This window comes from Branchiostoma floridae, chromosome 17 (assembly GCF_000003815.2).
Source record: "Branchiostoma floridae strain S238N-H82 chromosome 17, Bfl_VNyyK, whole genome shotgun sequence".
Classification (NCBI taxonomy): Eukaryota; Metazoa; Chordata; class Leptocardii; order Amphioxiformes; family Branchiostomatidae; genus Branchiostoma; species Branchiostoma floridae.
In genome coordinates, this window is record NC_049995.1 from 4,296,838 (window position 1) to 4,308,630 (window position 11,793).

Here is an 11,793-nt window from a genome sequence, read left to right on the forward strand (position 1 = left end):
TATCAGACACCAAACATCTGCTTGGACATTGGTCACCAGTGGTCACCACGTCTGCCGACTCCACACGAATGAAAAAGACACGACAGGCGATAATGACATTACCTGCCTCACCAACCAGAGGACTGAGGTTGCAGCTGCCTAATTAACTACCCCGGACCAGCTTATTAGTTCCGCGGGGAAGATGATTATCTCCGGGGGTGCTTTATTAAGGTTAATACGGGGGGCAGAAGTGTCCTGTTTCCGCGTAGGTGTAGGTCTGCTCTTCCCAAGACTTGGCAAGAGATAATGAAAATTGTCTACACAACCTTAGGAAGCTACAATCATGGCTATCTTCAAGATTTGTCTATTCCTGATCTCTGAATCTTTTTGTTTGTTTGTCAGTTTGTTTATTTCTTTGTTTCGTTCTTTCTTTCTTTCCGCTGTTTTCTTTCGTTCTTACTTTCTTTCTTCCTCCCTTCTTCCATTCCGTCTTTCTTTTTTCCTGTATTCTTCTTTCTGTATTCTTCTCTTTGGCTTTGCTTCTGTCCTTTTCTCCAAGAAACCCAATGATTATTGCCTCAATGATACCATGCCCGTAGCCAGGGGGGGTTCGGAAGAACCCCCCCACACACTCAAAAGGTCCGCTTTTTCAGGCTCGAAGGTCCACTTTTTCATGTCCAAGATTTTTTTCAAAGGTATGACTGATTTGCATTTTTCCCTGATAGACATTTCAGCCAATCGTAGTGAGTCTATCAGCAAAATTTGCCCCAGAAAGTGCAGGAAATGGCTTTTCAGAGGGTCCAGATTTCAAAATTTCCCCGGACCTGCATTAGACGCCTCGCGCCTTTGATGTCGGACATGGTGAAAATATGTCGAGGGAGTTGGCCTCAAAGACTTACGCAAAAGCCTTGTCCTTTAATAGAAATTCCATTAAACTTCGCAAGCGATTTTTGCCCCTCAAAATGCAGGAAATGGCGTTTCAGAGGGTCAAAATTTCAATTTTTCCGGGGGAGCATGCCCCCGGACCCCCCTAGGTAGCTCACGCCTTCGGCGTGAGTCTCGCGCGGGCGCTCGATGGTCCCACATGTACTAAAAAGAACCCCCCCAACCAAAATCCTGGCTACGGGCATGGATACGAATCTCTAGCCTGAGTATCATCCTCCGTAGTAACCGCTGGACAACAATATTGCGGCCCCTTTTCTGCCGCAAATTTTGTCCTTTTGAAACAAAAGAAATGTTGTAAATAAAAAAATAAAGTGTATAGTTTTGGATTCTTCACATATTTACCGCGCACCGCTTATGTAACTTAAATATTTGGGGAAACTCAGCCGAGCCGAGTGCGTCTTTCCAGAAAAAAATAAGTCCGGAGACGGAATGACGTATGCCTGGCGGAGCCTCACGACTTGCGGTTATTAAGGAGGATGATACTCAAGCTAACGAATCTCAGACGAGTACGTTACAATCATGAGTCCCATGTGGTCTTGTAGTTAGGATTTGACGCTGTCGCCGCCAAGACCCGCGTACCCGGGTTTTATTCACGGTGTGTGGATTTTTCATTTCTATTTTCTGCACCGAGGTCTACAAATTAAAGATTTCCCTGAGCAACGTATCATGAATACAGATATAAGTGCATGTACACCTGGGTTTGTCCGGACTTACGAAAATGGACCTTTGTTGTTGTTGTCTCTCTAACCGCTTTACTTCGCTTTTATTTTTCTCTACCTTTATTCTCGTTTCTTTCACTTGGAACTTGGATTCTAGGTAGTTTAAGGGATGCACTTGTCTTCAGGAATCCCATATGGTCTAGTGGTTAGGATTTGGCGCTCTCACCGCCAAGGCCCGGGTTCGATTCCCGGTGTGGGAAACCCATACTTTTTTGTAGCGGCAGCGACATACGCTTTGTTGCGTCGAAGAATTAATTGCACTTGCATCTCAGTGGAAGCTTTCATATTCATCTACAATTATATTATATTTCATATTCCTAGATATTAGTTCTTGCTGGGGAGTTAGTCTTTGACCCAGCCCGTTTCATTTTAGGAGGCCGTCCGAAGGCATTTCACAACAGTCGACAGAAACAGGCAGCTTGGAAAGTCATGATACGATTTTACTTCCAGCCATCTACTTGGAGACCAGTATACTCGTCTATGTCGTCTTATTGACTCTGATAATTCAACAGCGCCCTCCAGTGGGCCTACCTCGTCCTACACGTCAAAACAAACATAACGTTACCTCTCTCAGTCAAAGTTTCATGCTCAAAGGCACGAAGTATGGTGCAGATAGTTTAGAGTTGAAGAAAAACACAGTCATGTATAATGGTGGATTACTGATAACGTAGTTTGTAGAGTTGAATTAGCCTGGAAGTCAGCCTTGTTCGCCTTGACTCGAGGCTGCAGTTACTAGTGAATCCGTGCACCTGTCGAAAATTCTGCAATGCCACAAAAGTTCGCATGGAGCGCGCTTGCACGGTCGAACTTCAACAATGTCCAATCTAATCGCAATTTCCACAGGTGTTTTCAGAAATGAGATTAATGTGGAAAACAATTACACACACCTGCAACGACCACCTTGCTCACATGCTCACAACCTTTCTTGGATGGTAGTTGGCGCAGAAGGCCGGGGATTGAAAATGCTCTAAGGTAACTTTTGGCCTTCTCCTTTGCAGTGTTACATAGGACTCAAATTCCAAGTGACCATCCTATATATTCTGAGAGACGGGGTATCATTTTGGCATACAGAAAAATATTTCGAAGAGAATTTTCGTCGTCTTCTGCCATGGCGGGAAAGAAGAGAGGTAAACGTGGTGGTGGGAAGAGGGGAAGCCGACCAACGTCACCCACCGAAGAAGGGGAAAAGAAGTCAGTCTCTCCAAAAGCGGTATGAGTTTCGCTTTCCTGAATATTTCAGACGATAATATTCTGTGTGCTTTTACTTAAAAACAGCACCCTTTGCTGCGTTTCATACTGGTTTACATTTTCCGAGTAAACTTAAGTTATCTTATATAATAAATTTTGGAGTCAGCCTAAGAAACCGAATTGAAAACGTGAATCCAACTTCGAAACGCCAAAATGTTTAACTTCGTAAATTGTAACATTTTCGACTGCAGACGAGAAGTTGTATAAATGCACGTGCCTTTGCTATTGATAGATAAATTGCTGTAGATTCGCATAACTTTTTGATCGTATCATAAAGGTCCAGTATTAGTTTTGCAAGGAACTAAATAAGATATGACCCTGTAAACAATTTAAAAGAGAATTGAATTTACTGAAGAATGGACGTATTCCATACATGCAGAAATGCAAGATATATAGGAACATAGAAATCAAACTGTTAGGCTTGTATGCAGTCACTCTCTCATTGGTTAAAGCACTACTTGCCAAGCTATCATTGGTGGAACTGCTAATTATGATGGACAGTCAGGGCTTGTCTATTCTGGAAACACCGGCCTTTCCCGCCAAAATATTTCTGAGTGAACATTTTAGAAACCACACACGTACGTAATTCTTGCCAATTCAACTTCAATAACCATATTTCCAGTCCTACTTGGCCTATAAATATTCCACTTAGACACATTCCACCAAACAGAACTTTCCAATGAAGTCCTCAAAACCCGGATATTCAAAAGAAAACTAGCAACTCTTTGACGCAATGTCTATCTCCAAGAGCGCTGGAAAGCACTTCAAAACTCGCACGGTATATGACGTTGTGAAGGAGTAACTGCTTGTGGTCTGCAAAGGTCGCGCCCTTGTCAACCAATGAGTAGTCCTAGGTAGTGAGTGGTTCCGCCCAGTCTGCCATTAAAGCCATCAAAAAATTCGTAAACCATGAAAATCGTGGTCCGTTCTTTGGGTAAAAAAAATGGCCAGAGGATTCGAGAGGCGTTCGAAATATAGCAGAATGTCCACATATTTGACAGTAGTGTCCTTTTGAATTCCTGTTCCCGTGTGTACCTTGTAAAATGCACCAAATACTAGATAAACATTAATTTTGTATTTGTTAGAATCAACTATGATATTACCGCTCCAAGTTATTAAAATTCACTAGTAGTGAAAATATACGGACGCCCCGCGCCGTAACTTTAAAATCGTGTCAGTTACTATCAATTCACTTTATCTAAAAGCCCATGATCTAAATTTGTTGAATGTTTCTATGAATTTGTAGGTTAGAAGTCAAATATTTTACCTGGTATATAGTTTTGCCCTTTATTCTGCCTACAAAAAACTCCAAGTCTTAAATTTGAAATTACCACAGCCACAGTTGTACTTTACACCTACATACATGTATCAACAACATGTGGCCTATGTCCTGGCCTATGTTTATGTGTTCAGTTGTCAATGAATCAGTTGGTCATAAAAAAAAAAACAAGCCTTAAAAATGAGCACCAAAATCTTCCTTACCTTGGACGCCTAGCCCTGCTTACATGTGTGCCGTACGCCGCTTCAATTCTCCTTAAAGTCGGCCCGGACGTTTTCTTGACAAGTTGTCTCGGCATCATCTTAGATATTCCTTCGTATTTATGGTATTCTTCATTTTCCCACCTTTCTAACGCCACCAAACAAAGTTTTGTCAGATATCGACATACTTTCACAGGATTAACAGATGGAATCTAACCCTGGCCACTCACTTTATGTCTATCGATGGAGGGAATTTGAGCCATTTGTGGCTTGTTGAAGCGCTGAGGACGGGTTTTGAAGAGCTCTTGGTATTCAGAAAAGCGGCACAGGTCTTGACAATATACTACAAACAAGTTCGCACCACCCACGACGGCACACTTGAGTCATGGGTATTGAAATAATCTGTATTTTCGTGACGCACAAAATCCGATACAACACTGCATAATGCTAGTTCACCTTTATCTGTGGGGTAACCTATATCCGTTGATTTGAAAAACAGGGGTTTTAGGGATATCAAGTTGGTTTCAAGTTGCAATACTTTCAAATATTGCAGTTTGAAACCACCAGTTTACAAACAGTGGATATAGGTTACCCCCGCGGATAAAAGTTAACTAGCGTTACAGTTTTATTGAAAATGCGCTACACTAGAGTCGATTCCATGATACCTCGCGGGTTTTTTAAATACATTTTTAATAGGTTCAGATAATTGTCTAATTGTTGTAAACTTTGAAAATGGTTCTTTTATTATTCAAAAAAGTGTTAAGAACGCAGGGACATTAATTCGAAATAGATCTTTATGTTGACAAAAAATTCAAATCATGTTGTCAAAACCTTCTTGGGGGATACAACTTCAGTGTCACCATATTCCATTGTGACAAGTCATTTGGTAATTTTCGGTTGGTTCTCTCCGTCGCTGGAACTTCAAAGAAAGACCTATCTGGCCAAATGAACAAGTTTAGTGATTCAAATACAATGACAAAACAAAGCATTCCTTGAAAATCTTGATATCTAGCACTTTGGACAAGTTACCAGCGTCATCATGCGACATGTGAACGAACTGCAAAATGTTACTTCATAATTCCCATAGTTCCACGCGCCCTCTTTTCACGAAATCAAGATGGCGGTAAGTAACTTGACGTGTTGGATCAAATAAAAATCCACTTCAATCCGGACATTACACGCCCTAATCATCCCACCTAAATAATCTGTTAGATGGAGGAAGTCCTGAACTTCGATTTTGTGACAAAATCTGTTTTCATTCGTGACTGTTTGCTACGAAACAAGCGACTTCCGTGTGGCATATTCACAAGATGGTTCTCCCCTGTTGGTGCGATGTCCCGTCTTGCACGATTTTCCTACTTCTTTGACAAGTTCCTTCTCAGTATCTCGCTCAAGAGACACACGAATGTATAATCTTTGATCATGGGTGGTTCATAATTGTTTGGGGCAAGATACAAAGTCCCGGAGTAAAGGAAAAAGTTGTTTTTCGATGTGGTCTTTAAAGGTGGGAGGGGGGCATGTTGGTGGGTCCCTCATTTGGACGAAAAACTATGTAATAATTTACTCCGATCCCAGAGGAAAAATGAAATTCCAGGCAGAAAATTTTGAACTACGCAGTGCCATCTACGCAAGTTTAGTAAAGAAGTTTAGTAACTTCTGCAAGAAAAATACGAACTGTTCCCTATAGAGATCATACTTTTACCTGCTAATTTGGGGACAGTAAAATTGTACATATCTTAAATGTTTTTTAAAGCCGTACTTAAAAGTTAGATGTTGTTAAATGGGAATTTCTGTAGAAGGCAAAGAAGGTTAAATGGTAAAGAAATGTAGACAATGTCACTGATGCAATATTGCCAGAAGTTGCAAGCTGTATCAAGGTATACCAGTCCACTGGCACAGTGGAAAATGAAGAAATTACTAGTACAATTCTGAAGCATCAGATATACTCCATGTTGGCTTAACACTTTTGCTGCTTTTTTTTCACATCACTACATTATTGGTCAAAATTCGATGCTCAAGAAAATATTATTCTGAATGGGAATTGTTGAGACCCGATTTAACCGTGCATTGGTAGACAAGTACAAATTGCTTAAAGTTAAATCAACTAACTAAATAACGAAATCAATTTGACTACGGCCGTTTTCTTCCAGAAAAAAAAAGGTAACTAATATTAATAAAGGAGTGAATAAAGCTTCTTATGTTCATGCAGGAATTCAGCATTGTAGATTACGTTGGTTATTAAAACGGAAATGTCTTGTCAGGAGAAGGAAGTACGCCGCGAGAACCCGATGCGCGAGCTGCGTATCCGGAAGCTGTGTCTGAACATCTGCGTCGGGGAGAGCGGTGACAGACTGACGCGCGCCGCCAAGGTGCTGGAACAGCTGACAGGACAGACCCCCGTCTTCTCCAAAGGTACGTGACTGTCTTTCAGTTTCAGAAGTTAAAAAGTTTTTATTTTTACATTTGTAATTTGCATGCTTTTAGCTAGGATTTTGTTATAGGGGGTCCAGATTCCTTGGTGAGTCGTGGTAAGAGATATAGGCCCAACTATTGTAGGGGGATCTTTTACAAAGGTTTGTGATGAGCCCAAGTAACTGTTGACGTTCACTTTTTTCATAAATTTTGTGAATACATGTCACAAGAAGTTGATGCTTGTCCACTTTATGCTAAACCAGAGCTATCTCCAGAACCCCTACCTTCATCCCAGGACAGAAATTGTATTTTTCACGGACAAAGTTTCACTTAAGTTTGTTTGAAGAATCTTAACTTCAAGACGGATTCAAGACATAAAATTGATGAAAGCTTACTTATTTATATTTGTAAGCTCAAAAATGGCAGATTCATCCAAGGAAATTGTAATATAACAACTTTGTCAATAATGTTTCATCTTGTGAGTGAAGCATTCTTAGCATGGATTTTTGCTGTCCTCGGTTTGATACAACTTTGTCAAAAGTGCACATGTATTGCTCAAGATCAAGGGAAAATGTCCCTAAACATGTCTTCTCCTCTCCTGTAGCCTTTATAAATTAATACCACACTGACAGGAAATGTACAGTATTTTGTTCTGTAGCAAGATTAAAAAATTTAAATGCATGCATGTACTAGAGGGCACCTCTGAGATCTTCTTTCTTTCTTTCCAGCCCGGTACACAGTGAGGTCTTTCGGCATCCGTAGAAACGAGAAGATCGCGGTCCACTGCACGGTGCGTGGCGCCAAGGCCGAGGAGATCTTGGAACGCGGGCTGAAGGTCAGTTGATGTCAAGGTCACAACTACCCCCAACCCTTTCCCGAACCCTAATAAAAGGGAGTTAAAATATAGGACTGTTTTCCTTGGTTTGAGTGCCATCAATTGCATATGTTATGATTGTTATCCTTGTTTCCGGTTGTAATGGTTTCATCTGATTGGATTAAGTCTTATTGATATTCTGTTATGTGTTCTAATCACTCTATACTGGATTTCAAGCAAAGAAGGAAAATGACTTTGAGTTGAAAAAATCTGATAGCAAGGAAAAAGGTATTAAAAGGAAGGGTGGGTTTAAGAGTGGGACCTTGAAGCATGTACTATATACAAAGAAAATCTAGTACTATCCAGGACTTTTTGTGAATCCATTGTTAGATTTGTTTGTTACACAACCCATAGAAAGTTCATTTCATGCAAGTTTAGTGTATTTTTTTGGCAAGATTCTTGTAGACGTAGAGATGTTTTACAATTAAGTGTTGGTACTTCCTTGCAGGTGAAGGAATACGAGTTGCGGAAGAACAATTTCTCGGCCACCGGCAACTTTGGCTTCGGCATTGCCGAGCACATCGACTTGGGGATCAAGTACGACCCCAGCATCGGCATCTACGGTTAGTAGAGCGCTGCCTGAATCTTGGTGGTTACATAGTCCACATTATACTACTACTTTAAAATGGTGGATTCCTTTGTTTAACTGATTGATTTATTGAGAATGGCATTCATCTTAGACTTAAAAGTTGATGGGAAATGTGAAAAAGAAATTGTCATATCTGACGCAAGCTACTCTTCCACTGGTTGTGACAGAGAAGGCAGACACTATGTACAGTATGTACAAGTTCATCGTACCAGGAAATTTCCCCAAGCTCTTTCCTACAAGCACAAAGAACAGTGGACCACTGCTTAACATCTTGTTCTAAGGACTGCAAGGATACAAACTCATTACCTCTTTGTACTACATTTGCTTCAAAATCACGGCTGTCACCGGTACCGATGGTTCTTTCCTGGGACAGAAATTTGCTTGTTGGGACAGAAGATATTACACCATCTGTCGAAAAATGACATGAAACTATTGAAAATGTACTTCCATAAGCTTAAACTGACATATTTAATCAGGAAAATCTTAGACATGGTCTCCCAAATAATGAGAGGGACGAAAAAAAAATGTAAGCTGGAGACAGCCCTGTTCAAAATATGCATTTTTTCCTGAGCAAAATTTGTTTCCCCCAGGAATGGACTTCTACGTGGTGCTTGGCCGGCCAGGGTTCAATGTGAGCTGTAAGAAGCACAAGTCTGGCAGGGTCGGCTTCAAACACCGCATCACCAAGGAAGACTCCATGCGCTGGTTCCAACAGAAGGTAGGTGTTTGATAACTACAGCAAATTCAAGTCCGTACAACTGACCACCTCTACATAAGGTTACAAAGGGCTACAATGTTGCAATTTGCTGAAACTGCAAATATAGTTAGCTTGGTTATTTTTTTTTGTTTTTTTTAAGAAAAAGAATTATGGACTGGTTGGATGAAAGAAAAATGATAGTGGTAGACCACCACAGTTCAGTTTTACTCTCTCTCTAGATATCTCTACAAGAACTTGATTAAACAGGAAGACTGGGACTTTCTTCAACTGTTGATATCAAAATATATCATTTGATATGTGTAGCCAAGAAATAGAATATACTGCAAATTCAAAAATGTTCGCGGTGGATTAATGTTCGCGGTTTTCGTGGTGGTCACTTCACCGCTGAATTAAAACCACCGCAAAAAGTCCTTTTCCCCGCTACCGCGAAATTAAATCCCCGCAAACTTAAATGCATTTACAGTATGTTGCCTAACCCTACAATTTGACTATGAAGCAAAGTTACAATTTGACTATGAAACAAAGTTACAGTGCATACTACCTTGTGCATTGCAGTATCTTTAATTTTATTGAAGTGTGTTAAGTTTTGAAGATGTTTGTATTTCGATAACCCCTTCTACTTTCCCTTTGAACTTCTTATATCCAGTGTTTGTATTCTACACAGGGCTGTGTACCTAAATACCCGTACCTGTATCGTACCTAAAAAAATGTTTAGGTACAGGTCCGGACCTAAACATCTGTGTACCTGTACCTGTACCTAAACCAACTAAATCACTATTAAACACTACTTTTTAAGACTGATGGACAAGTAAATCCCGAATCAACAATGACTGATAATCTTGCAGTTGAAACTTAAGAAAACTTGCAGAAGAAATTGTTTAGAGACTCAAACATGTAATTCCAAATACAAAGGTGACAATTTATCACTATAAAAGACAGTTAGCTACATGTTTATCTTACATATACTTGGTTAAACTTTTTTAGGTACAGGTGCAAGTCCGGACCTGTACCTAAACCCGTGTACCTGTACCTAAAATTTGTTTAGGTACACAGCCCTAATTCTACATCATCTAGAAATGTTAGAAGATTAAAACTTTTTCCTTTTTTTGTTTCAGTATGACGGCATCCTGCTCCCAGGGAAGTAAGCACCCCCGGCAGAGAAGGACGTTCTGTCGTATTGTCTGTAGACTTGTGTAATAAACCAAACTTCTATATACACAGCTTTGGCCTTCTGTTGTCTTACTGAGTTTGTATTATAGAAGAAATGCTAATACTTTACTTCCAACACTGAATTAAACTATAGGGACTTAGGCCTAGGAATAAAAAATGTTGCGTTTCCTGTTTCCCTACCTACCCTAGAAAAACCTGCCGACCCTAGACTTTTTTTTGGGGTGGGCAGAGGAATCACAGTTTCCAGTTAGAATTTTTATTCAGCCTGCTTCCTATTGAAGCAAAAACACTGCTTGTCCTATCTAATGAAGCATAGATGTATCTATTGTGCACAAAATTAAAGTTTGACATTAAAAGAGAAGTGTCCTCACGCACTTCAGTTTACTTTGTTCGACTGTATTGTAATATGTATCACTAGAGTTTTGGCCAGCCTAAAAAAAAATTACAAGAAAAAAAAGAAGATAATGCCTACCTACCGACCCTAATTTTTTCAGGACTGAAACAGGAAACACAACATTTTTTTTCCTAGGCCTTACCCCAATAAATTTTCGGTCAATCTCCATCGACCTTGTTCACAGAATGATCTATCTCTAGCAGTGACGTCAGGAACACACTTTTTGAGTTTGTGTTCACTCACAAGCTATTGTGGTTGAGGTTCTGTTTTTTCTTCTGTCAGTGCCCACAATCATTATGTTGATCATTATGGCATGTACACAAGGTACCTAAATTGTGTGATCAACTCAGACCGGGAAGAACCACAGTATCTACTCTTTTCACTAAGTGCGGTGGGTTATTTCATGTGCTCGAGGTGTGGCTTTCAATGAACACGGGACCTCCATTTAACGTCCGATCCGAGGGATGGCTCTAAGCGAATCTAGGTACTATGGACTGGACAAGGAATGTAGATCAAACTTTACTGTAAAAGTTTAAACTTTTCCAGTGGTCCCCTGTTTGCAATGACCTCACCACTCCAAATTTGTAGCAATGCAAAACTACGTGTACCCTACTGCAGAATTGTTCAAACTTCAAATTTATAACAAAGTTAAGCAAAATGACCTTAATCAAAACTACCCTATCACCCAGCACATCACTATGTGTTTATACAAGTTTGTGTTGGTGTATAAAATGACAACATCCTTGAAGTTGTTTTGTAACCATTGTATGCTGGAGATCTGCCATCAAGCCCCCTCATCAACGTGCAAGCATATCTAACCCCCAAAGGATGGGGAACAACAGACGTTAAACCGGAGAGCGAGTGTGTACCAAATTCTGATGCAACATTGATGAAACGTGCTTCACATGATATATTCTATTGTAACCACAATACGACATGTCTGATAACAAAAAGGCTGTCTTGTTGGCCTATCCTACCTGCGATCGGTCTTGTATCCGGGTGATACAGAATACACAAGTGTTGTTTACTGTAATATAACAACAAGGCAACTTCACATGTCTTGATAACAGGTTACAAGTGAGGTTACCATGCAGGTCTAGGGTTCAATAACGTCTTATTGACAGTTGAATTAATTTTGTCTCTGGTTAATACAAACAATTCACCAGTCAGGCTGGTTGCCTGGAGTGAGGACTATAAGTTCAATAACTTATAAGAAGGAAGCTAGAGTTTCTTGAATTTGGGTTGTAACTATTCTGTAGTACAGTT

General features: G+C 40.2%; 1 protein-coding gene and 1 non-coding gene across 5 annotated transcripts; both read left to right on the forward strand.

Moving 5' to 3' along the window:
• The first annotated feature begins 1,771 nt into the window (after positions 1-1,771).
• Positions 1,772-1,843, forward strand: Trnae-cuc. The gene has a single exon. It is a non-coding gene; the product is annotated as a tRNA-Glu (tRNA).
• Positions 1,844-2,492: 649 nt separating this feature from the next.
• LOC118404789 (60S ribosomal protein L11) lies at positions 2,493-10,184 on the forward strand. 4 transcript variants are annotated; one of them, XM_035804134.1, is made up of 6 exons: positions 2,493-2,615; positions 6,632-6,782; positions 7,511-7,617; positions 8,105-8,219; positions 8,836-8,963; positions 10,079-10,184. In XM_035804134.1, exons 2-6 carry the CDS (start codon positions 6,659-6,661, stop codon positions 10,106-10,108), a joined length of 504 nt encoding a protein of 167 aa, XP_035660027.1. In that variant the 5' UTR covers positions 2,493-2,615; positions 6,632-6,658; the 3' UTR covers positions 10,109-10,184. The 4 variants fall into 4 exon arrangements, with proteins under 4 accessions (XP_035660027.1, XP_035660024.1, XP_035660026.1 ...); XM_035804131.1 differs by having other exon boundaries at positions 2,585-2,853; XM_035804133.1 differs by lacking the exon at positions 2,493-2,615 and adding an exon at positions 5,392-5,493.
• Positions 10,185-11,793: the final 1,609 nt, after the last annotated feature.